Here is a 26140-nt window from a genome sequence, read left to right as displayed (position 1 = left end):
GATCAAGGCCTATATAAAAAGACAACAGGACAATCGAATGATTCTGAATAGATTTGTTGAAGTAGCAGTAGAAAAAAAATCAAACGTAAAAGAATATTACAATTTTGGGGAATTCATAATTTTCTTTACCCTAAAGTCCAAATACTAAAATTGTGCTTATCATAGGAAACAACTTTGCTTAACAAATTGTTCGTGATATGATTACACACCTTTTTATAATATGAACATCAATAATTAAACAACAACAACAAGCTGAATATTTTTTATATTTTTTACAGCATAGACGAGCTAGAGATATTGATAATATCATACAATATGTTGTACTTCGTATTAGTTATATACATGTACACAACCTTTGATAAGTCTGCCAGAGTTATCCCCCTTTTACTACAACTTGTACTGAGGTTGTGTTTGTTAACGTTCCATTGTTAGTTAATATCAGCATTCTAAACTCCTTATGCTATTGACTAAAATCCATAGCACCAAGGATTTATAAATCCTTAATAGCACGGACCCTTAAAACTATTTTGTTTGACGAAAATACATATATAAAATCTCATATGAAATGATCACCAATTTAAGATATTTTTTATCACATATCTACAAATACCTACATAACAAAGAATTTCACGTCAAAATGTATTCCAAAAATCTAGTAGAGGTCGCCATTTTGTCCCACTGTCCTCGTTATCCTGACGTCACGTCATTTTCTTGACGTCATTTTATTGTTTCTGTCTGACGTCACAATGAATGTCCAGCCAAAGAAAATCGCTCCAGAACATATAACACTTGTGAGCTAAAATATTACACGGGCGAAATCACTGGATATCAGCCGGATTATGTGATAAATTGGAATAACACATACAATTTTGGTGGGATTTTCTTTTAATCTTATACATCTTATATCTTATAACGTAAGAATTCACGCCAAAACAATATATACCATATTATTTCATCGTAAATAATTTTTCGGAAAAGGTTTGATTTTGTATATTTATTAACTTTCTGATTCTTGCGGGGCTTATTGCTCGTGAAATCAAAACCTGTTTGAATGGTTAATGTATCAGTTAGATCTGCAGCACCACTTTAGAGGGACTGAATGGGAAATACCGCTAGTTGTTACCACCTCTATAGACGCTCATCTACCATTGTAGTTAATACAGAGGTAACTTCACCAAAGGAAGGTGTATCATTAGCATACTGTATCCATCTAGCTTTACTGTAAACAAAAATCATTTTGCGGCGACTCAATTGCGTTTTTTTTATATTTAACGACTTTAAAAATCGCGATTCATTATTAAAAAGTTTAATTGTAATTGCTATTTAAACGAAATTGTTTCACTTACGCGAAATCAAGTCACAGCGAAAACAAATTAATTTACAGTACATGGGGAATCCCCAGATTTGACTATTTCCGAGTTACGTATGAAACAAAATATTTTTATCTGACTCTCATTTTTTTTTTTTTTTTTTTTTTTTCAATTGAAATAAAGAATTCTGTATTTAAAAGAGGGTCCCATAAAGGGGGACTCATAGGAAGATTTTGACATCATTTTGTACGCCGCGCACTTGGCAATAGGCCAATAATTATCAGTATTTACATGTGGTTTTCATGAAAACAGTCGATATTACTTTAAATATACCCTTAAGTAGAGAGTAGAGAGAGGTGGCAGGCTGTCGATAGAGGTGTTTCAACATTTAACTGCTATTGCTTCCACCCAAGTATGCAAGTTCGAAGAAACCCTTCGACAGTAGTTTACCTGGTAAGTATGGCAGGCCACGTCCTCTAAAATCCAGCTCTTCTTTAAAGAGCCCAGATTGTTTATAGGCACAAATAACAATAATGGTTTTACGTGTATTTTATAAGCGTTATCAACTTTCAAATGATGAAGAGAATTTTTTTTACAAAGTTAAAAAGTGTGTTCAATTGGTTAACTTTTCGGAGGCGGGAGGAGATCGGAACGGCAGGCAACATTTTTCATCAATTTTGATATAAGTGGTTGAGGTTACACCAGGCGTGTGCTCGTGTCAACTTTGTCACGCGTAACACAACCGCTAAGTGTATTTATAAAGGTTATATGAGTGTGTGTGTATGTATGTGAACATTCGTTCTTAACGATACACCCATGTAGTGTAAACTATTGTAGATTTTACTATTTTATTGTACTAACATTCCTTTATGACCTATTCGTTGATAATTAAAAAAAATGAAAAATAAGTATTTGTATAACTTGTTAGGGAACTTTTACATGTAGCCATTAGGCATCATCGATACTCCAGGGGTTCCGATCACTTACAATCTCTACACCCCTGGGCTATTTCATAGTAAAACCGGAGGCAACTCAGCGGAAAGCAGTTGAACCAATCACAGGCCTGCAAAGATAATCTAAGCTTCAAAACCACACTGTCGACCACAGTGTACCGTTATACAGCTTTTTTGATGTATATCGAAGGACTAAATTTCCTGTTCAGTTCAGTTACCTCTAATTTTACTATGAGATAGTCCAGGAATGTAGAGATCGTAAGTGATCAGAACCCCTGGAGTATCGAGGACGTCATTTAGTAGGTAGGTGTACTTGCTTAATTAGGATTTTGAAATACCGATGAGAAACATTATTTTATTGCATATCATATCATCCCTCCCTCCTACCATTTCCTGTAGCTTAGAAAGTGAGATGGAAATAATAAAAGTGAGTTTCCGGGTTTCAATATTTTTGTTCTCCTCAAACATATGTTATAGATAGTATATTACGGAATCTAGTTTAAACTACAAGACATAAAGCACATTCTAGTAGAACAAAATAAACATGAAAATACACATGACCCTTTATTATCAATTATCAATTTTAAGATTGATCTCAAAGATAAAATTATGGTCTATTAATCAATTGAGTGAAAAAAGTCTAAGCATTTTGTTATCCTAAGGTATATATGCGGGTCGAATATTTTGGAATGCGATTTCTTCAGAAATCAATTGATACACACAACTTATGTTCACTAAGCTGTTGTAATTATAAAAAAAGTCACCGATAAACATGCATTACACGAATGTTTAATAGAAATACGCTCTGAAAATCCTTGTTTCTGATAATCTTTGTGTGTTTAGAAGGAAACATATTTAAGGAGCCACTATAATGTTTTAAATATCTTAATTGAGATTATAGACCATTGCTGGGGGTCCTGGTTTGGCGTTGTATATTGTACAGAAAATGTACATTTGTAAATGTATTGACAATATTGGTCAACATTCATATTGCGCTGGTAGTTTGGTTAATTAAATCCTACTGTCAAAGTGGAAATCTCCGCTAACTACGCAATGGTTGCTTGGTTGCGAAAAATTCCCCGTGCGTATTGTGTTGTGAATGTTTGAACTTTGTCGCTAAAAGTCTTGGTATATCTTTCACGAAAACAACAACCATCGCGCAAAAATGTTTGCTTACAAATAGCAAAATTAACAACTTGCGAAAACAACCATATTATAGCACGCATTGCAATTCTCCCAATGTTTGTGCTGTATAGCGTGCTAAAACATTATTTGATTTATGAATATGAAAAATTCGGCACATATAGATTTAAAGCTCGACCATTTGATAATAAACGTTATCGTCGACTAATCTTGTATTCGCATAAGACTAATATCTTGTGTGTAAAGGACTGATATCAACAGATATTGTTTTACTATAACACGATTTCCTGGATGACTATCTTCTGTAGTACATTTGTCATCTATGAACTCATTGTATGTCTTGACATTAGTTTATAAAGCTTATTTTTGCTTTAATTCTGGTATACTTAACTAATATTTATCAAACATAGAATAGAACAGGAAAATATTATCAGATTTGCAATATGATTCATTACCGGAAACAAATATCAAAATTGCTGTACTATATTTTGACTTCATGTAAACAACTTCACTTAAATTCGTCAGGAATGCTTCGTAAATTGATGATTGTTTGGAGTACAAGTGGGCGGGGCCATTGGAGATATATATATCAGCCTCTGCATACCATCATTTCCCGCGCTTTCGTGAAGATGTCAGCTTCAGTATTCGGTTTAAGGTGTGAGCTTTAGCGGATGCTTAAAACCTCATTCCAATGACTAGAAACTGATTCAATAACTTTTAAAAAAGTTGTTTAACCCACCCACATATTTTACAACCAACGAATGCACGGAGTGCAAATATTTCCTCATTGATGATGCGTATTGATGGAAAAGTGATGTGAATAAACCACCCATACCAGAGAGACCCATTCTAACACATGAACTCAGTGTCATCATATCATCATCAGCAATGGACTTTGTGATTTATCTGCTGCTCGGATTCGTAAGTAACATAAACTTCCATAAATATTTCTATTAATATATTCAATTAATGATAAGCTAAGAATAAGAGTAACGTTATATTATTTAATCCGGATTAACATATGTTGTTTTTATGTACTTATTTGTTATTATTGTTATTTTGCTTTTTGGTGCATAGCGCAACTTGACCAACACAGAGACATTTTTAAGTTGGAAATATTTCAATTTGACGTTTTTACGGCCATTATCTCTTGTAACGACTATAATAGTGACAAAAGAGTGACGTGGAATTATATGAATGTTCAGTGAACTGAGATAATGATGATGTCAATTATGAATGCCTGTAGCTCAGTCTAGACCAGAAACAGTGTCCCAGTTATCTTATCGGTCAAATGTTGTTATATATATCTAGATATCATTGATAGGTTACTGAAGACGTACATTTTGTTGTTATCAAATTTTGGTGCACATACAAAATTATATATTATTATTTATTAGCGAGGTCATGAATTATCGCAATGCGGTGGTTCAATACTGAACATATTTTACAGTTCTTCAAATATAAAACTACTGCTAAGATATAGGTTTCAAGTATATATTGCAAATTACCATTTGTCAATACTCGTACTAGGAATTAATGATGTTGATAAATGTTTATTTATGATGTTTGTGTAAGTTTAAAGAAAATATGAACTTTATCTATGTTATATCGATTACGAAACAAGTAATGCAATTTGTGCAATTCACTCCGCAAAACAAAGTGCCCGGAGAAAACCCACGTGATCGGGCAGGTGACCCCCAGCCTTTCCACGTCCGTGTCGGGGATCGAACCCCGGCCGGCTAGGTGAAAGGCGAATGGCTTAACCACTATACCACCCGATCACCCATGAAAATGAGAATGTAAGTTTACCATGACATTTGCCATGAAATTCACACTATATTTCAAAAGATATGTGCTTTAATTTGTATTCTAATAATTTGATGTTTATGCTGATATGGTTTTCTATATTCTGAGAGAGATATTGTACCTAAAACATACACAGTCATCTAATTAAGTTAGTCAAAAGTTATGTTTTATTAATTATCTCTGCAATACAATGTGCGTCTTTCACGTTCATGCTATGGTCGTTTTAATATCCCCGTTTTTTATTGCTCTAGTACTATAGCCGTTATCATAGTTGGATCATCACGTTTAAAAGTCATTGAAGAACAAATCGAAACAGTTGCAAGATACATTTACTTTAGACACAGTTTATTTTCGCGAGTGTGATTAAATTTCGCGGGATATTTTGGAATACGTGAAAATATATCACCGAGAAAACGTTTCAAGTACAATAAATTGTGTTAGCTGTAAATAACGAATCTGATCATCGTGAAAAAGGTGTTGAGTACTAAAACGCGAAATTAAGTCTTCGCCTAAAAGTTCTTTTGTACTAAAATGCCAAATTATGTCTTCACAAAAAAGTGTTGTTTACAAAAACGACAAATAATGTCTTCATTAAAAAAGGGGTACTAAAACGCAATTGATTCTTCACCAAAAAGGCGTTGGGTACTAATACGTGAAATGAAGTCTTCGCAAAAAAAGGTGTTGGGTACTAAAACGCCAAATTATGTCTTCGCAAAAAAGTGTTGCTTACAAAAACGACAAATAATGTCTTCATTAAAAAGGGGGTACAAAAACGCTGAATTGAGTCTTCACCAAAAAGGTGTTGGGTACTAATACGTGAAATGAAGTCTTCGCAAAAAAAGGTGTTGGGTACTAAAACGCCAAATTATGTCTTCGCAAAAAAGTGTTGCTTACAAAAACGACAAATAATGTCTTCATTAAAAAGGGGGTACAAAAACGCTGAATTGAGTCTTCACCAAAAAGGTGCTGGGTACTTATACGTGAAATGAAGTCTTCGCAAAAAAAGGTGTTTGGTACTAAAACGCCAAATTATGTCTTCGCAAAAGAGTGTTGCTTACAAAAACGACAAATAATGTGTTCATTAAAAAGGGGGTACAAAAAACTCTAAATTGAGTCTTCACCAAAAAGGTGTTGGGTACTAATACGTGAAATGAAGTCTTCGTAAAAAAGGTGTTGGGTACTAAAACGCCAAATTATGTCTTCGCAAAAAAGTGTTGTTTACAAAAACGACAAATAATGTCTTCATTAAAAAAGGGGTGCAAAAACGCTAAATTGAGTCTTCACCAAAAAGGTGTTGGGTACTAATACGTGAAATGAAGTCATCGCAAAAAAATTTGTTGGGTACTAAAACGCCAAATTATGTCTTCGCAAAAAAGTGTTGGTTACTTAAAAGCCAAATTATATCTTCCCCTAAAAAGTTGTTGGGGACTAAAACGCCAAATTGTGTCTTCACCAAAAAGGTGCTGGGTACTAAAACGCCAAATTAAGCCTTCGCAAAATGGTTTTGGGTACTAAAATGCCAAAAATAAGTCTTCGAAAAAAAAAGTTTTTGGATACTTAAACGCCTAATTAAATCTTCGCAAAAAGGTATTGGGAACTAAGCTGAATCAAGCCTTCGCGAAAAGGTTTTGGGTACTAAAACGCAAAATTATGTCTTCGTAAAAGGTTTTGGGTATTAAAACGCCAAATTAAGTCTTTGCAAGAAATGTTTGGTACTTAAACGCCAAATTAAGTCTTCGCAAAAAAGTGTTGGGTATAAAACGCCAAATTAAGTCTTCGCAAAAAAGTGTTGGGTATAAAACGCCAAATTAAGTCTTCGCAAAAAAAAAGAGTCGGGTACTAAAACGCGAATTAAGCCTTTGCGAAAAAGTTTTGAGTACTTAATTCTTCGCACAAAAAGTGTTGGGTATTAAACGCCAAATTTAGTCTTTGCCAAAAAGCTGCTGGGTTCTTAAACGCGAAATTAGGTCCTCACTTAAAATAAAATGATTGACAGTAGTGTGTACACTTGTATCACAAAATGTCTGACATTTAAACACTATGTTTATACAAATTCCTGCAGGAACATGTCCAGTTTTCAAAAACGCATGAATGAAATGCTACATTTCAACGCAGACATGTAAGGGTCGTCATTCCAAACTTAACCAAAAGTGCATCAAATGCATTTAGACAAAAAATCTCTAAACAACTGTCCTGGCAGATCTCAAACATGCATGAATGAAATGCTACACTTCAACACAGATATTCTAAGCTCTTCATTCCGAAATAAAACAAAAGTACATCAAATGCAATTAGACAAAAGTTCTCTAAACAATGTTTTGTCCTAACTTGTATGTTTATATGCTGTTTTCCGTTTATTTCACTGCAGGCTTCCATTGGCGCGGCGGAACCTCGAGGTAAGTGCGGACTAGCTGCTCACAGCCATAAACATTCCCTACAGATAAACAATGTGCATGGTGCATTCCTTTGGTATTAAGTGGATCTGGAAACTATTTCAATAAAATTTGTACGTTCCCATGCACAGCAGTATACAACCCTTTTGACATCTAATACTTCTTTAAAGTGTTTTTATAATACCTTTATTACGTTGGTAACACGGAATTTTATAAAACGAAGTGTTCCATATATAAATATTGAAATTCCGTGAATTATTTGAAATTTAGTTTCCCGCATCGTACGCGTAAATAAAGACTCTATATTGAAGTGTTAAGAGAACACATACATGTACTTAGTACAACGGATATATGCAGGGTAAGGTTATTACGTAGGAAGACGGTTAACATATACCACCGTCTTCCTGTTTGAATCTACGTGAGTTGATAAAATTGAGATTGTCACACGTTATGCTTTCTCACGTCGGAAATATATTACAAAAATGAAAAGATATATTTCAATAAACATTATTACACAATCACGATATTCTCAAATTGGTCAGCAATGTTTGTCAGCTTTATTAATCGTTCAATATATTGCATTTATTTCAACTACACTAGTTGTTATTAAGATGTCAAACAAGATACATTAAAACATAACAACTTACATAAATTGCTGTCAGCTGAAGAATTTATGCTCTGCTTTTCACATATCCGATGACTGACACATCCTTTTAAGTAATCGTGGGAGGTCTTTAACTTATTGATATGTTTTCCAGAAGAAAGCATGTGCATTGCGGTATTTACTTATCAGTTTTGGTTCCAGTTTATCGAATTCTCCGCTTTAAAAAAGATATGTATTTGTGAAAGGAGTCTTCCATTTAATAATTCGTCAGATAAGATAAAATATTGTGATGCATTTGTTAAGTAATGCTGATGCACTATCAAAATACTAATTTTGACTAATATCGAAATCCTGCAACACAATAAAGCCCGATATTTCATGTAAAAATATAAACTTTATATTTCATGTAAAAATATAAACTTTATTTATTTTACATCGATTACGAAACAAGTTATACAACTTATGTAAATCACCCCGATGACCCGGATGTAAGCGCGCGGAGGGATCTTAGTGTGGGAGGAAACCGGAGTACCTGGAGAAAACCTGCGTGATCGGGAAGGTGACCCCTAACCTTTTCACGTCCGTGCCGGGGATCGAACCCCGTCCAGCTAGGTGAAAGGCGAGTGGCTTAATCACTACACCACCCGATCACCCAAATTTATATTTCATGTAAAAGATCTATAGTCATTCATACACAATAATGTAACATTTTCCATCACAGATACAAGCATTGTTGGAGGAATGCAGGTAGATTCCCACGACTGGATAAAAGGCCACCACAGACTTGGAGAGAAGAATTCTGTTCCAAGAGGTAGGACTTAAACTAACTCTAAAATTCTTACTAGTAGGATATATTACCATTTGTAATTCAATCATTTTACATTTGAATTTCAGCAATTTTACTTATATGAGATTTATTATCTTGATGAAGGGCCAACGTCAATTGCACGTGATCTTTGTACGTAGTTGTATGGTGTCACTAAAACGTCGTTAACACTGCCACGATATCGCGACAACAGTACAACACACACATTAAGATTCACAAGTTGCTACGCACTCGGCAAGCCTCGTGCTGAAGAACTTCAGAATCTGACCCCTCTGATTAAGATTTTGTTATCTCACCAAGGAGGCAGTGCAATTCTATAAAGCAATACTCTTGAATTTTAGAATTGGTTTTCGGGATAAGAAATGATATAAAAAAACTTTTAATATAAATGATTATTGTTTACACAATTTGTTAGAAGAGCAGGCTTTTAAGTTGTAACTCTACATTTGTGAAACTAAAAGAATCAATAATGTTTAGTTCAGATATTTTTTATTCATTTTCAGGTTGCAGTGGAAAGCCTGCAGATATATTCATGGTCTTTGACTCATCAGAGGCAATCACTCAAAAACAATTAGCGAATCAGAAGAAATTCGCCATTGACTTATTACGAGTATTCACATTTGGTGACGTAAACACTCGAATCAGTGTCATGACGTATCACAATGACGTGATGAATATTTCATCATTCGACGACGGCTCGTCCTTAGATACTGTCACGTCCGTTATTATGAACGATGTTCCTCAAGAGCCAAGTGGTTATTGTAAAATCGACAAAATGTTGAGTTACATTGCAACAGATGGGTTTTCAGATTCCAATGCCAGACGTGAAGTAGCCCATCTCGCCATCTTATTTGTTGGCAACAAAATAACAAACAAAAAGCAAGCGAAGCGACAAGCAAATGAAGCTAAGAGTAGAGGCATTTATCTGTACACCTTAGGCCAGAGGTCAACCAACCGGAAGCAGTTATCCACCATATCGTCTGCTCCTTCTAATACATTTGTATTTACAGACGGAGATGAAAACATCATCTGGTCCCTAGCAGATCTACTTATGGTACAATTTTGTGAATGTAAGTACTATTTTTTCAAATGAAAAACATCTGTTTTATGTCATATAGCAACAATCTTCAACAATAAAATACAACGTCTTTGGGTGGTTTTTTTTCACAGCAGGCAGCATAAAATCAATATTGGCTATTCTAACCTGCCATAATTCGTTACAAATTATCATCAGAATTAAGATGTTGATTTAAGATAAAAAGTTCAACTTGACAAATTTTAGAACGTATGACTAATATATGTATATTAAAATATCAATTGTAATAGAGCTTGGACTACGTTACAACAAAATTTAATAAATGACAGCCACTCAGCATAATCGTTAACAAGAAATCTAACATAACCTGTATTTACAGCTTCTCTAATGTTGGTTGAGGATATAAACAATGGAGTATTTCAGAAAATTGTAAATAATTTTCAAGTTAGCTTAAAAGTGAATATTTTATCTTGATTTGCATTTTTTTTTTTAAAACTGTAATTTGTCTAATCAACTTGAGCAACTGCACTCTGATCACTAAAGTTTCCCTTTGATAGACTACTCAGTGATTATGAGTTAATTTTTATTGCGATGTTTACAAAACATTACGCGTAGGGGAAGTTTTCGCAATCGAGCGAGTTTCGCGTAATTATGGTAAATTCCCCCTTGCGTAAATCCCCGCGTTTAAAGTAAGCAAAAATTAATGTCTAGCCTAAATTTAAAACGCAGTTTTGTATGCTGCTTCGTGTTGAAATGTTTACGATGTTGTTCTATTTTGACAGACCAAATCGAGCAGCCAGCCATCCCCCACAGACAAACCTGTAAGTTTTCTCTTTAATAAATAACATTTGATGACTTACACTGTGTCTGTCAAATGTAACTCATGCCAGACGAAAGCGAATTTAGGTGTTTGCTTTTGCAACTTCTAACACATGGTAAATAAACTGTACTCTTAGGGTGTAAGATGAACTTTATTGTAACTCTGATATTCATTTTAAAGAATTACAAGGGGCATTGAATCAAATCAGTGTCGTTTTAATGATTGTTTTTAAATGATATAAAGGTCTACTTTTGTTAGTTTCAATACATACAGTAAAATTACGATTAAATATGTACAGAGTAACTCAATCTCTTTTCATTATTCTACATCGTATATTGTAACTTTACGTTTGCCTTTGGGCCGAAAATACATGGGAGACCATCCTTACATGACCCACACTGTTAATAGGGTGTTAATTTAATCAATAATACAGACAAATCTATGGGCTGTACATTACGCGGAATAATATTTATCTGGTAATTCATGAAGTTCAATCTTTAATCATTTTTGGGGACTCTACATTTTCCTGTGGTGAAGTAGGAATTCCGCTATTTAGAAATATATATTTGGGTGAAATATATTCCTAATTAGAATCCATACTAAAACTAGACGTGCATGGTTATGTAATTTAAAATATACTGCGATTATTATAGGACAGTTTATTTTTTTGCGATTTCGCGGAGCATTTACATGATTCCAAAAAAAATTGTAAAACAATTAGAAATGCATCATATGTATAAACAAGAACACTTGTAACCTTTTTTGATTAGTTTTTAACTTGTTGACAATTATTTGTCGCGAACCTATAGACTCATGTGTGTAAATAACCAAATATATGTTGTATGCGTTGTATACTGTTTACATATATTGATATGTGTTTTTTATTTGTAGACTGCCACGTCAACAGACCAGTGGATTTGATATTTTCGGTGGACGAAATAAGTATTGGAGGAAGAAATGCACAGAAAATATTTTACCTGATTGAATACCTCATGTCAAATATCGAAAATCCAAATAACAAATTAAAGGTTGGCCTAGTAAACAGCAAAATAAACTACAAAAACGTTGTAAGGGGACTCAGCTCAGTGGACGAATTCAATACTAAAATAAGCAGCGTTGCTTTATCGGATCATGGTGACGTCATTAAGCGAGCAAGGCGCATGCTCAGAAGGGGTCGCACACATGTTCAAAAGACAATCGTGCATTTCATTGATAGCAATGTCGATATCACAAAGCATGCGCTTTCGGAAGCAAGGAAAAATAAGAAAGGGAAAATTGAAACATTTGTTATTGCTACAGGTTCAGGTTTGGATCAGAGCACTCTTGATAAGATAGCGAGTCAACATAGTTCTCAGCATGTAGTCCGTGTATCCGATTACCAAAATATGGCGTCCAATGGGGCGACCATATTACAAACTATTTGCTCTTCATGGTAGTATCATAAATTCTTAACTGTTTTGTTTTTGTATGTTGTTTAATTATGTCCTTTTTTGCCCATCCACAATAGGGAACTTTCGGCGCTCTCGGTTAACATAAACGGAAAAGTACCGAAGTTTCCCGATTGACCCAGCCAGATTGTCGCAAGGGAGAATAATAGCCAAAAAGCGTTGTTCGATAAAGCACGTTTATTTTCGTTGTATACCGGTGTTTTTGTAAAATTGTATAAATATTTCTCAATACATTTCTAACACTATTTATTAAGTAAGTTTCGACCACCGCGTATTGCTGCGAAATTATAGTACATATGGTGTTAACAGTTTCCCATCTTCTTGTGTATTTGTGTAAAAATAGAGGATCTGAACGAGTGACGATGCAACACATGGTTTATTAAATGATTGGATTTGCCACTATAGTTTAGTTTACTTTTAAATATTAATAAAAAGTGCTATGTTAAACTGCCATTGAAAAATCTAGGAAAACCTTCAGCAAAAACTATTAAAAAATTTTGTTGTCCACTCAGACAATCATGTGACGTCACATGTTTGTGCTGACTTTGTACAGTACTTACACATATACCATATGTCATGTTGTAGTAATGATCTTTTAATGTGATGTCTTGCGTTGATTTTGTTGTAGCTACCAACAAATGGTTCTTATTTGTGATTGAATGAAACGTTATCGTTTATGTTTTTATCGTATATAATTCGTTCGCTTGATGTTTCTGTTATTATAGTTATAGTAATCATTAGTTTGTCATTAAAAAGAACTAATGTATATATGCTATATTCTCTGTGCATAGTTGTATATTTGGAAACACTTCTGTCCCTAAATATTTAAAAAAAAATATTTTCTGCTGCATCAAGATGTTTTGTTTTGTGTAAATGACAGACTGTCTTATTATTGTATATAAATTTCAAGTGTTGTTCTGACTCAGAGGTTGATGTTAATGATAGTTACAATTAATTCTAAAAGAAATAAAAATACTTTAAAAAGTACCAATCTTATGACAAACACACATACATATACCTGGTAATGGATTTCAATGTCAGAGGTATATTCTGGATTTATAATGTATACGATGATCCGTGCATTTCTAGACTATACATCTTTAAAAATCTTTACTGGCACAGAATCAATGTGTATAATTATGACGCCTCAGTAGTCACGCGACTCACGGTATTTACAGTCTGGTAAACGCCATTTAAGGAAAATGTCAAGCAGAAATGCACTCAGTTCACTTTTACTTGACCCAGTAAACTATGACTACCATCAAATCGGCGGAGGGATCGTTTTTGACCACTGTAGTCATTTTACATTATATGGTATCAAGCAGAAATAAATCCTAAAATGTTCTTTGTTTCTTGTTTCTTGTTTGTCGTTATTGTTTATGTTTTACTTCAGTTAATTTGGCTAATTATTTACGTCGATGGTAATTATAAGCTGGATACTCGTGCATTTGCACTCAATTGTGTTTGTCCACAAACATATTCCTAACATATTTACCATGTTTAGATAAAAATGATTTCAAAATTACTCCGAAACACGAAGTATTAATAATTAAAAGGTATATCACGATTGAGCTTTATATCAAAATAATAAAAAGACAAGATTTAAGTAACCAAAAATTTAATCACTAAAAATTCCCATATTTGGTAACTTTAAAGTAAAGTTTAAAACTTTTACATCACATAGATGCATACTAAATTAGTTTTTGTCTTGTGTAGCTTACTTTGACGACGCAGAAAAATAGTGCTATTGCGCCCCCTCTGATAACCACTATAATATCCAAGAGAACGCCTGGATTTCCTTCTTAATCGTTGTTCCACATACATGATGTACTTAACATTTTCACTTGCGGTATAGCCGGTTATTTTCACGGTGATGATATCTTCGCGAATTCATAGGTCATCGACGTGATAGCAAAGTTTTGATCCGTAAAAAATAAGAACTGGTTTAATATCCAAATCGCGAAAATGCTATTCGCTAAAACTTATTATTTTTCTATATTTTTTGTCAGAGTCGCAAAAAAGGTCCCACGAGAATAACCGGATATACTGCACTCTGTCGTATACTCTTCGTTTAAATTTTTTAAACAAAAGCTAGAAAAAAATGTACTAAGAGAAATAGATCTAAAGGCAAATTTAATTTTGAAATGCATATTTTTTATACAAGCTGAGATTTCACAAAAGAGCAGTGAGCAAAATAGGCTAAATGTCCATCGAGTCTACGAGTATTCACAACGAGCCGATTGCAACATGATCTCACTAGAAGTTCCTTTGGTTGACAAGCCTGCTTTGGTATTTTCATAAAGAAGTTTTAAGTCACAATAGAGTACATACTCACTCTTAATACACTTTAACAAACTCGTTTTCCACCATTTTATTTTAACAAGTTTTCATCACGACTTGTGAGTTGTTGTATAACTTCATGGCACTAGATAGCTGCTCAAAGTAGTTTTGGTTTTGATTCGTATGTGTTTTGGCTTTTGGATACAGCTTTTGAAACATGCAAACTGCAAGGAAGATTGGCTCCAACAGGGCTGATCTGCCAATAAAAGAAAATAAATGACAAAACGTTTAGTTCATTTGCTGAGACAAGTTCCTTCGTGGAAGTTGCAAGAATTAACTACAATTCCGATTTTAGTTATGATTCAAGCGACAACTATAATGTTAACAAGACATTTATCAATTACGACATAAGGTTCGTATAAGCAACCTTTTTATGAAAACAATTGTATAAATCATAGAAATAGTATACAATTATTTAACATATAAACAAATTTACTTTTTTGAACTCTTAAAATCATTAATTATTTGGTAAGTTCGTGATAGTTTCCCTTTATTATATGAACGGAAACAAATCAACTCGCGGAAGCGTTACGTCACAATCAAAACTTCAATTAATTAAATAATTAACCTAAATTAATCATTAAAATGTCGCTGTATAAAGGTGTACAATTTCACTACAGTGATTCATATAACATTCATACATAAACTCTCTATAATATGAATAAATTTAGACCGTACTGTTTTCAAAATTTAAAACATAGACTATGAGTTGCTAGCGAAACACTGAGTTTAAAATGATATCAACAGAGCTGTGGTGTTAACTTAAATTGAAATGCTAAAGTTAGCTATAAAAAGCTATCGTTCATACATATAGAAAATAACAGGTTATGATATAGTTGATGTAACATTTCACAAAAAACAGCCTTATAATAAAAAAAAGAAAGACCAATGGCTTATCTGATATTCTTGAAAGATGTGTGTCAAAATATGTTTCATATTTTATGAGCAACGTCGTGGTTACTAGAGTAGTTTTCTTCGTTTGCTCTCCACACACACAATTTCGACGGAAAGTTAAGCGAACGAATTTTATTATTATGCAAATAAATGGAATCTGGTGGTCAGGACAATTCACAATCCGGACGGTTTAATCAGAGGACGCAAGTTTCCGGATTATCGAAGGTTCAGCGTACCTTACTTACCTAGCAACTGTATTTGGCACCAAAGGCGATTCCGAGGGATTCTGCGAGTACCAAGCTGTTCATGGGATTCAAAGACTGGCTGAATGGCTCACTGCCAATCTCATGTAGTTCTGACTCAAGTGGACCATATTGCTCTTTAGGGAAGGCAAGGAAAATTTTGAATTCCTCGTCTCTTAGACCGTCAGCAGCGGTGGCAGCGGCATTTGCATCCTGAGCATTACCGTCCACAAACAGCACGACGGCCTTGATACCATCTGATCCTGCAAGCTCCTTTTTAGCGGCTTCGAGTGCCCCAGCTTCGTTGCGTGGACCGTGGACTTCTTCACTGATGCTGCCAATCTTTGCGACAAGGTCGTCATAGCTTTGTGCACTTCCCAGGGGCATCACCTCTGTGGCTGTTCCTCCATACACGATTGCTGAGACTGATACTTTCCCATTGTCAGGCAAAAACTTGATAATTTTTTCGACGTATTTCTTCTGCTCAGGGAAGTCATTGGTTCCGTCGGCAGTGTCGAATACAAAAGCAACTACGCCGGAGTTGTCGACATCACAGACTATGTGAACAAAAAAAAAGAAAACCAATTTAATTATGCATTACAGATAAAATTATGAAAATGAAATAGATTTCGTAAACAAAAATATAAAATGAAAACATTAAAAAAATAAAAAAATCAGTTTAGTCCGACGTTACAGATATATACAGGATTCTGTAAAACATCAAATTGAAAATACAAAAACGTAATTTGATCTTTAAAGATTATTTGAGTTAAAATGTTATTTATTCAGTTCAACGCAATACGTCACCTCACTCATTGACAAGAAATATATGTTATGCGTTTTCGTGATCGACACTTACATTTATAATGATAATGGTTTTGATAATAATTAATAAATAAAACTTACCAACGGGCTTGCCTCTACGTTCTAGTAATTTTGATACTTCGTCATTCACTGAAGCACAAAGATTTTGCGTGAGTCAATAAAAACTCATACTGCAGGTATAGGGCAGAAGTGAAACTTACAGATCATGACAAAGATGAAAAATATAGTACTTTTGACACATAGTGAAATGCATTTCGTTTTCATTAGATTTGGAAATATCACACCAGAAACTTTACGCCAATAATGCTATCATACTCACATGTGTAGGGCTTTCCATTAATGGTGGTGATCTGTACAAAAAACATTAGAGCCATATTAATTCGCTGACACATACGGGGCAAATACGATCAAATAATTAGGATATAAATGATATGATAGCCCTGTCGCGTAAAATGGAAGAAAGTGACCATAGCTAAGTTTGATGTTTAGTCTAAAAAGTAATGAAACATTATGGGTTTTGTTGGTAATAGTGAGTTTTTTATAAATAAAATAAAAATCTTATTGATTTTAGCAATTAAATTTGATTGGAGAAAAGACCACTTTGAACTAGAACCGCAAAGATGGTGAACAAAATGGGCACTGATTGCCACGTTCAATGTCTGAACAATGTCGAAACATGAACAGTTTTGAAGAAGTACATCACCTCAACTTCAGACATAAATATAACCTTATGCTTGTCGATTAAGATGTTTGTTTTGAAATTTTGTGGTTACTGATTCCGCTGTGAAAATTTTAAAATAGTTTTCTATAAAAGTAAAACTTCTGCCTGTATATATTTGAGCGTTTTTTCTTTCCAAAAGTTATTCTGAGTCTCTATCGCATTGTCTCGATAGAAACTTGATACGGAAATTGCTGCAACCGCAACTAATCATTGCACAAGCTTGTTTAAAGATGCTCCACCGCTGACAAATGGTATTTTTCACTATCGAAAACAGGAGCAGACGATTTAGTATTTTTCTTGAGTTACAAAAGTTAATTACTTTACACCATTACCAGCATTAAAAAAATTGAGGTTTTTATTTTACTTCAAGTTCAAAACATAAAAAATATCCAATTGCATCCCGAAAAAATCCGTGGCTTTATATCCTTTATGGAATGAAGTACTGATTGCGCATGCATCAAAGGCAAAATAAATTATCTTATATTATTTTTTGTGTTAATATATATACACGATTAAACACCAATTATTGTTCTAATGATGAATGCCATTTATGCTCTGTCGGCGGTGGAGCATCTTTAATATAATTTCACTCTAAAATAACTTTTTACTCTGAAATATATTTAATACTTCAAAATCATTCGGGTTTCCTATATGCACGTGATTAAACCACTGCAAATGCGAGCTCCAAAATCTCTGATATTATAAAGACACATGTGAACATATTGATATCATATTAAATGCATTTCAAACAATATAAAGTCATACTTCAAAATATTATCCAAATGGTATTGAGAAAATAATTTATATAAGTTTAGTGCACTCAAATTTTAGCGCAATATTAAATACAGAATCTCGGATAAAAACTAGCGCCGTATTTGAATTAGTGAAACTATGTGAACGCGAAAGGCGCTACCTCGAGACTACATTTATGTAATTCACGTACCACGTGATACCCGATTACGTTTGTGCGGGACTAGTATCTCCAGTGGGGATTGAACATAACTCTTTGTTATCTTCCCGCTGAAATAACGCTAGTGCAAAGTACATGTATCGCCATTCGGCGTCATCCCATCACTAATAGAAACAATAATGCTGCACAAACGTTATTAGGTATCACCTTGTACGTGAATCAGCCCTGGTACGTGAATCAGTCCTGGTACGTGAATATGTCCCAATAGATAGTAGATGAAACTTAAACTAAATGTACTCACCACAATCATGAGAAGAAGAGCCGAAAGCATGTTGATGTTCCTGCCGATGTAAACGACGACGATCTTGGGTTAAGTAAGAATGGATGGTGACAGCGAACAGAAAATCAGAGTCTTTATATATACTTGAAGTAACTCGGAATTATTTTCTTTGTGACATTCAGCATGCAAATCCAACCTTTGGACAAATTATTCCTGCATAATGCTACTTTGATTATATATTTTCGTTTCACATGAATTTCGCCCTGATAATAATTGTGTACTTATGTTTGTAATTGTCACATTCATTCGGTATCTGTTCATGCGTGAAGCCTGCATGTGTATAGTACTAATAATTGTCTAATTAGTACAGAACATTTGTCAAACATATGCTTATAGAAATGAATCCTATGATTATGCAGTTGGTATATTGTAAATGGCGTCTGTAGATATTTTGATCTATCAATTAAGGCTTTGTTTCAGACGAATGAACAGCAAGATAGAATCTCAATGCATATTTATACGAATTATTACGCCGTTTTCCTTTGTGCTGATCTACGTAACGATTTGATATATGCATGATTAAAGCATATCGGTATTTCAGAAAAGTTGCTTAATCTGTATCAGTGACATGGAAATGCATAAAATTATGAACAAAAAGCCGGAGCATTTAGCAAATGCACTATACTAGTAGTTACAAATCAAATGCATTCATATGTACTACAGCCAGTAAACACTATATCAAAATGATACATTTAACAGTACAGTGTATTCCGTTTTAAAAGATTCGTTCAAGATGCACTGATTTATACGGTAAATGTTAGATATAACAAGTTTAATAAACGTGTTTTTTTAACAGAAAAATAATCAACGAACAAACAACAAAGACAACAAGGTGACAAAAGTTAACACTGAAAAAGTCAACAATTCTCTAATAGAGTCTTACATGGGTCTGTGAAGTGGACAGGGGTATCTCAACCCGAGTGAAAGATTTTGGCCGGTCAATCCGAGGCTTGCCGAGGGCTGACGGCCAAAATCTTTCACGAGGGTTGTGTTATCCCTGTCCACTTCACAGACCTATGCTTGATTCTTTTTCTCCCAAACTTAGTAGAAAATTCCAATCAGATTGGCTTTTTGATCGCGCAATCATCGCAGGAACGTCGTTATGCGTCACAATTGATGACGTCATCTCGAATGTGCGTCGCAGTTACGCCGCATGTATTGGTGACGTCACGTTATTGTTTAGCGCGTGTGAGCTGTCTAACACTCCCCTGTGTAAGATAGAGATATCTTTTCCCAAGCAACCACGGGGTATCCTTGTGAAGTATGAGATAATCTTATATCTTATACGTAAGGCGCTGTATAAACAAATGAAATAAAACCTCATATTGCCGTTTGTTTTTCAAGCATACTCTCTCACCACCACTGTTGTCATGTTATGGGTGGTATTGTGGACTAATAGAATCTTACATGGGTCTGTGAAGTGGACAGGGATATCTCAACCCGAGAGAAAGATTTTTGTCGGTCAACCCGAGGCATGCCGAGGGTTGACGGCCAAAATCTTTCACGAGGGTTGAGATATTCCTGTCCACTTCACAGACCCATGTTTGATTCTTTTTCTGAGCTGTCTTACATCCCCCTGTGTAAGATAGAGATATCTTTTCCCTAGCAACCACGGGATATTCATGTGAAGTACGGGAGAAAATAGCATGTGTAACATACCATCGGACTATGTTTATGACACCAGAACAAACATAAGTGTCCTTTCATATGTTTTTAACAATCGTTTGTATCATATTACAACGACAAGGTCCTTGATACAGAAAAAAAATTAAGCATTAAATTCCTTTTTTTATCTTAACTGTGTCACTGTCAAGGTACACCAACCATTAAAAATAATATTTTACTACCTAGAGTACGATGGCCGAGAGCGGCCTGCCATTATTTTTTATAAAATAAAAATGTCATGACACTTTTTAGTCGAAAAGTGTCGGGCAAATATTTTTTTAATAAAAAAAAATCCGTCATGACACTTTTCAGTCAAAAAGTGACATGACATTTTTTACTCAATGAAGGTATATGGAATTTTTAGGAGTATACGAGTATCCTATTTCAGCTCTGCTTTCTCAAGGATATCAGAATTCGTGGGATATCTTAGAGCTGATAAAACCGTTGTAATTAATTTGTCAGGGTTCAGGTACGCACAGCAGCACATTGTTTTATAGCAACATTCAGTGTTTTGAAGACTATCCAGCATGTACATGTAAGTATCAACATCGTTGTTTTTAAACAGCATCAAATTAAGCAATACACTTTCTATGACATTAAAAAAGTCGTTTATTTTTTTAAGCTGGGCAACGAGATGTTGAAAGCCCCAATGTCAAATGCATTTAAAAAATCCTAAGGTAAGCACTCCCCATTGAATGTTACACTATAAAGTTCGTCAAACAGGACGCTTTTTACAATGCATTTTTGCATTTCATATGTGATTTATCAACATTACACTTGTTATTACTTGCCGTAGAACTTACCAGACAATAAAAACTAACGAATCATTCAGGTGTAATCAATCGTTACAGGAGATTCTGGTGGTAAGGATACCAATTTTCTTTTTTTTGCTGAATATAATATATTTAATTATAGGGAACTATGCTACGAATATATTATTTCAATAATGTAACTAGCATTAGTCATATAATAATTACAGATATTTTGGATACTGAGTAACATTTCTCCAGATTTACGTTCAGAAGTAAAACGATAACATACATGTAGCATGAAATATTACACCTACACACTATGAAAGTTCAAATTCTGCTTTTTATTTTGTTAATCAGCATTGTATAAATATTCTCTCATCTCATAGGTACAGCACAATTTATGTCGGGAATTATCATTTTTCTATTTCATATTGTGATAAATACTGTTGTTTGCCGCGTTTCACCAACATAATCCTGCCGATTAAACCTGAGAATAGAACACGTAACTTCGGTGCTGTATCACATTGACATTCCTCTACCGCATAGTAAAAAATGTGTCATGACACTTTTTGACTAAAAAGTGTCATGACAGATTTTCTTTTATTAAAAAATTATTTGCCCGACACTTTTCGGCTAAAAAGTGTCACCAACCATTAAAAATAATATTTTACTACCTAGAGCGTCCTATGTATAGGAATCTTTTCATATGGCAATGCTTTATGAGAGATGAATATCGAAACCAGATACGCTGTAACACGAGTTTTTACCTAGCAAGGTTTAGCACATTAATTAAAATGCCGATGTTTTGCTGTTTAAATTCATAATATTTTGTTTTTACAATTCTTTGTTGGTTGGTTAATTGGACATAACATCTTATTAACAGCTTGGATAATCTAAGGACCGCCTCACCTTTAAGCAAAGTATTGCGTATGTGAATGTCGTGGGACTGTGTGATATGTTTGTTTATTATACCTCAAGTAAGAATCCTGCATTCTGATTGGTCGAGAGATATTTGGTATTTTACACTATCACACGGCAGGTAACATTAGAACACGTTAGAAGACACGTTCGTAGCAACCCCCTGATAACGGGTGATAGTGTATTTTTGACAGTGCAAAATATTAACCGCCCGAAAAAGATGCGCACTCGTTTCTTTTTTCGACGCCATCTTTGTTTTTTTAAGCGACGCTTCAAAATTTATCTGGATCTATTTAGTAATAGTTTTGCCAAATTAGTCTGTTTATTGATTTTTTTTTTCAAATTAAGGACGGAGCTTTCCGTTTACGCCTTTTCACTTACCGTCCAAGTGGTATATGTTGGTTTTTATGGACCCGTCGGTGATTAGGTGAACGGAAGACATGCGATTTCAAGCGTCTTCTTTACGTTGCTTATGTTGTAAACAGACGACGGGACGAAACCAAAATTCATTGAGATTAAAAAAAAACGTTAAGATTTTAACAAACACAGGAGACATGACAACAAGAATTTTCACTACATGCTTATTGTGAGTATTCTTTTTCATAATGCAGTGATAGTTAGTGCTACCGAGTAGAAGCTGGTATGCTATTCTACTGCCGACGTAGAACGAATAATCATACCCTGCCTCCACTCCGTTCCCGGCAGGGTATGAATTCCACCCCGTTGCCGCTAGTGTTGCAAGCCCCGATGTGATCCACATCGGGCACTTTGAGACTGATGAAAATATATTTTTCGGGTATTATCCTTATGTAACTGTATTGTTCTGACAACTATGATCAATATTCAATTAACAAACCTTTCAATTATAATCTTTCATCAACTATGAGTGGTAAAATCCAAGGCAAACACAACACATGTATAATTCTGTTCAAATACGCCGCCATGTTTGATTTACCGGAAACCGTGACGAAATGAAACACTCAACAGGTAAAATATGTTTAAAAGTTTTAAAAAGCCAACAAACTAAGAATAAATATGGTGAAACTGAACAAATGTAAGTATTATTAAGAATTAAGCAAAAAAGAATTTTTAAAGTTCATGTTAAAAACTTTGTAACATTTATTTCTTTCGTAGTGAAAATTTGTAGGTCATTCCATATATGGTACTAGGTGCCATATTTGGAGCGCGAGACTTTCTAACGAGAAGCATCATGGCGGCCAAGTGAGCCGTGTCGGAGATGCGAGCCATTCAAAAGTGCTTCAAAACATAATTTAGACATGGAGGTGGGTAAATAAATAATCATTTTATGTAAAAAATGTTTGATATTGTTGAATTTAATTAAAAAATTACATGACACACATGAAATGCAACATTTTCACCGCTGGATGTTTTGCAACACTACGGTCAATGGGACGGAATCGTAGCTCTGACGACGACCATCTATCAGAAATCTTCCGTCCGTCGTTCAGAGCTACGTCATCGCAGCTACTGCCGACGGTGACTGTTCGACCTTTGGTAAAATCCGTAAAAATGTTTCAATAGATTGCAAACACTTGAAAACTAGTTTTGTTTCTAGATTATCGGTATAATAAAATAAATACTACCTGCATTAGAGGGTGACAGTGCCTAGTGTCACCCCTCGGAATATCACTGTCACCCTCGGCTTCGCCTCGGGTGACAGTGATATCCTCGAGGTGACACTAGGCACTGTCACCCTCTAATGCAGGTAGTATTTATATAATGTTTCGGGAGGATGTATGGTATATTTGTGTGTTTCGGGAGGATGGGTGATATGTTTGTTTATTATACCTCAAGTGAGAATCATGCATTCTGATTGGTCGAGAGATATTTGGTATTTTACACTATCACACGGCAGGTAATATTAGAACAATATGAAACAATAGATACGTTCGTAACAACCCCCTAGCAACGGGTGATAGTGTATTTTTGACAGTGCAAAATATTAACCGCCCGAAAAGATGCGCACTCGTTTCTTATTTCGACGCCATCTTTGTGTTTTGAAGCGACGCTTCAAAATTTATCTGGAGCTTATTAGTAATAGTTTTGCCAAATTAGTCTGTTTATCAATAAAAAAATATCATGTCTTTTCGCTTACCGTCAAAGCGCTATATGTTGGTTTTTATGAACCCGTCGGTGATTAGGTGAACGGAAGACATGCGATTTCAAGCGTCTTCGTGACGTTGCTAATGTTGTAAACAGACGACGGGACGAAACTAAAATTCATTGAGATTTACAAAAACGTTAAGATCTAAACAAACGCAGGAGACAAGACAACAAGAATTTTCACTAAATGCTTATTGTGAGTATTCTTTTTTATAATGCAGTGATAGTTAGCGCTGCTGAGTAGAAGCTGATATGCTATTCTACAGCCGACGGTGACTGTTCGACTTTTGCTAAAACCAGTTAAAATGTTTCAATATATTGCAAATTCTTGAAAACTAGTTTTGTTTCTAGACTTTTTGTATAATAAAATAAATACTACCTGCATTAGAGGGTGACAGTACCTAGTGTCACCCTCTAATGCAGGTAGTATTTATATAATGTTTCGGGAGGCTGTGTGATACATGTATGATTGTTTGTTTCGGGAGGCTGTGTGGTATGTCTGTATGTTTCGGGAGGCTGTGTGGTATGTCTGTATGTTTCGGGAGGCTGTGTGGTATGCCTGTATGTTTCGAGAGACTGTGTGGTATGTCTATTTGTTTCGGGAGACTGTGTGATATGTTTCAATGTTTCGAGAGGCTGTGTGATATGTTTGTATGTTTCGGAAGGCTGTGTGGTATATGTCTGTATGTTTTGGAAGGCCGTGTGGTATGTCTATATGTTTTGGGAGGATGTGTGATATGTTTGTATGTTTCGGTAGGCTGTGTGATATGTTTGTATGTTTCGGGAAGATGTGTGATATGTTTGTTTGTTTCGAGAGGCTGTGTGGTATGTCTGTATGTTTCGGGAGGCTGTGTGGTATGGCTGTGTTTCGGGAGGCTGTGGGGTATGTTTTATGCTTCGGGAAGCTGTGTGATATGTTGTATGTTTCGGGAGGCTGTATGGTATGTCTATATGTTTCGGGATACTGTGTGATATGTATGTATGCATTGGGAGGCTGTGTGATTCGGTTGTTTGTTTCGGGAGGCTGTGTGATATATTTGTATGTTTCGGGAGGCTGTGTGGTATGTCGATATGTTTCGGGAGGCTGTGTGATTTATTTGTATGTTTCGGGAGGCTGTGTGGTATGTCTATATGTTTCGGGAGGCTGTGTGATTTGGTTGTATGTTTCGGGAGGCTGTGTGATATATTTGTATGTTTCGGGAGGCTGTGTGGTATGTCTAAATGTTTCGGGATGCTGTGTGATATGAGTGTATGTTTCGGGAGTCTGTGTGGTATGTTTGTTTGTTTCGAGAGTCTGTGTGGTATGTCTGTATGTTTTGGGAGGCTCTATGATATGTTAGTATGTTTCGGGAGGCTGTGTGGTATTTGTGTATGTTTCGGGAGGCTGTGTGGTATGTCTGTATGATTCGGAAGGCTGTTTGGTATGTCTGTATGTTTTGGGAGACTGCGTGGTATGTCTGTATGTTTCGGAAGGCTATGGGATATGTTAGTATGTTTCGGGAGGCTGTGTGGTATGTCTGTATGTTTCGGGAGGCTGTGTGGTATGTCTGTATGTTTCGGGTGGTTGTGTGGTATGTATGTATGTTATGGTAGACTGTGTGGTATGTATGTATGTTTCGGAAGGCTATGGGATATGTTAGTATGTTTCGGGAGGCTGTGTGGTATGTCTGTATGTTCGGGAGGCTGTGTGGTATGTCTGTATGTTATGGGAGACTGCGTGGTATGTCTGTATGTTTCGAAAGGCTATGTGATATGTTTGTATGTTTCAGGAGGCTGTGTGGTAAGTCTGTATGTTTCGGGAGGCTGTGTGGTATGTCTGTATGTTTCGGGTGACTGCGTGGTATGTCTGTATGTTTCGGAAGGCTATGAGATATGTTAGTATGTTTCGGGAGGCTGTGTGTTTTGTCTGGATTTTTCGGAAGGCTATGGAATATGTTTGTATGTTTCAGGAGGCTGTGTGGTATGTCTGTATATCTAAGGAGGCTGTGTGATATGGTTGTATGTTTCGGAAGGCTATGGGATATGTCTGTATGTTTTGGGAGGCTATTTGATATGGTAGTATGTTTTGGG

The 26140-nt window shown here is 35.1% G+C and overlaps 2 protein-coding genes across 4 annotated transcripts; one reads left to right on the top strand and one right to left on the bottom strand.

Moving 5' to 3' along the window:
• Positions 1–1411: 1411 nt before the first annotated feature.
• Positions 1412–13683, top strand: LOC138333909 (collagen alpha-4(VI) chain-like). 3 transcript variants are annotated; one of them, XM_069282562.1, is made up of 7 exons: positions 1412–1763; positions 3932–4327; positions 7581–7608; positions 8931–9020; positions 9539–10105; positions 10854–10892; positions 11783–13683. In XM_069282562.1, the coding sequence occupies exons 2-7, from the start codon at positions 4295–4297 to the stop codon at positions 12325–12327; spliced, it is 1302 nt and encodes a 433-aa protein (XP_069138663.1). In that variant the 5' UTR covers positions 1412–1763; positions 3932–4294; the 3' UTR covers positions 12328–13683. The 3 variants fall into 3 exon arrangements, with proteins under 3 accessions (XP_069138663.1, XP_069138662.1, XP_069138664.1); XM_069282561.1 differs by lacking the exon at positions 1412–1763 and adding an exon at positions 2424–2566; XM_069282563.1 differs by lacking the exons at positions 1412–1763; positions 7581–7608 and adding an exon at positions 2424–2566.
• A 1053-nt stretch (positions 13684–14736) lies between these two features.
• LOC138333908 (uncharacterized) lies at positions 14737–18728 on the bottom strand. The gene is made up of 5 exons (XM_069282560.1): positions 18573–18728; positions 16960–16990; positions 16722–16769; positions 15819–16372; positions 14737–14875 (listed from the first exon to the last, which is right to left on the bottom strand). Exons 1-4 carry the CDS (start codon positions 18600–18602, stop codon positions 15819–15821), a joined length of 663 nt encoding a protein of 220 aa, XP_069138661.1. The 5' UTR covers positions 18603–18728; the 3' UTR covers positions 14737–14875.
• Between the last annotated feature and the right edge of the window lie 7412 nt (positions 18729–26140).

Source organism: Argopecten irradians, chromosome 10, assembly GCF_041381155.1.
Source record: "Argopecten irradians isolate NY chromosome 10, Ai_NY, whole genome shotgun sequence".
Lineage (NCBI taxonomy): Eukaryota > Metazoa > Mollusca > Bivalvia > Pectinida > Pectinidae > Argopecten > Argopecten irradians.
Note: the sequence above shows the minus strand (reverse complement) of the source record. Positions and strands in the feature narration are given on the sequence as shown.

Excerpts from the sequence above, each read along its gene's own strand:
- LOC138333909 (XM_069282562.1), top strand. The coding sequence starts at position 4,295 with ATGGACTTTGTGATTTATCTGCTGCTCGGATTC. Across the intron at positions 4,328-7,580 it reads TTTATCTGCTGCTCGGATTC|GCTTCCATTGGCGCGGCGGA; the intron begins GTAAGTAACATA and ends ATTTCACTGCAG. Across the intron at positions 10,893-11,782 it reads CATCCCCCACAGACAAACCT|ACTGCCACGTCAACAGACCA; the intron begins GTAAGTTTTCTC and ends TTTTATTTGTAG.
- LOC138333908 (XM_069282560.1), bottom strand. The coding sequence starts at position 18,602 with ATGCTTTCGGCTCTTCTTCTCATGATTGTG. Across the intron at positions 16,991-18,572 it reads CTCTTCTTCTCATGATTGTG|ATCACCACCATTAATGGAAA; the intron begins GTGAGTACATTT and ends TTTTTTGTACAG. Across the intron at positions 16,770-16,959 it reads TAATGGAAAGCCCTACACAT|TGAATGACGAAGTATCAAAA; the intron begins GTGAGTATGATA and ends TTTGTGCTTCAG.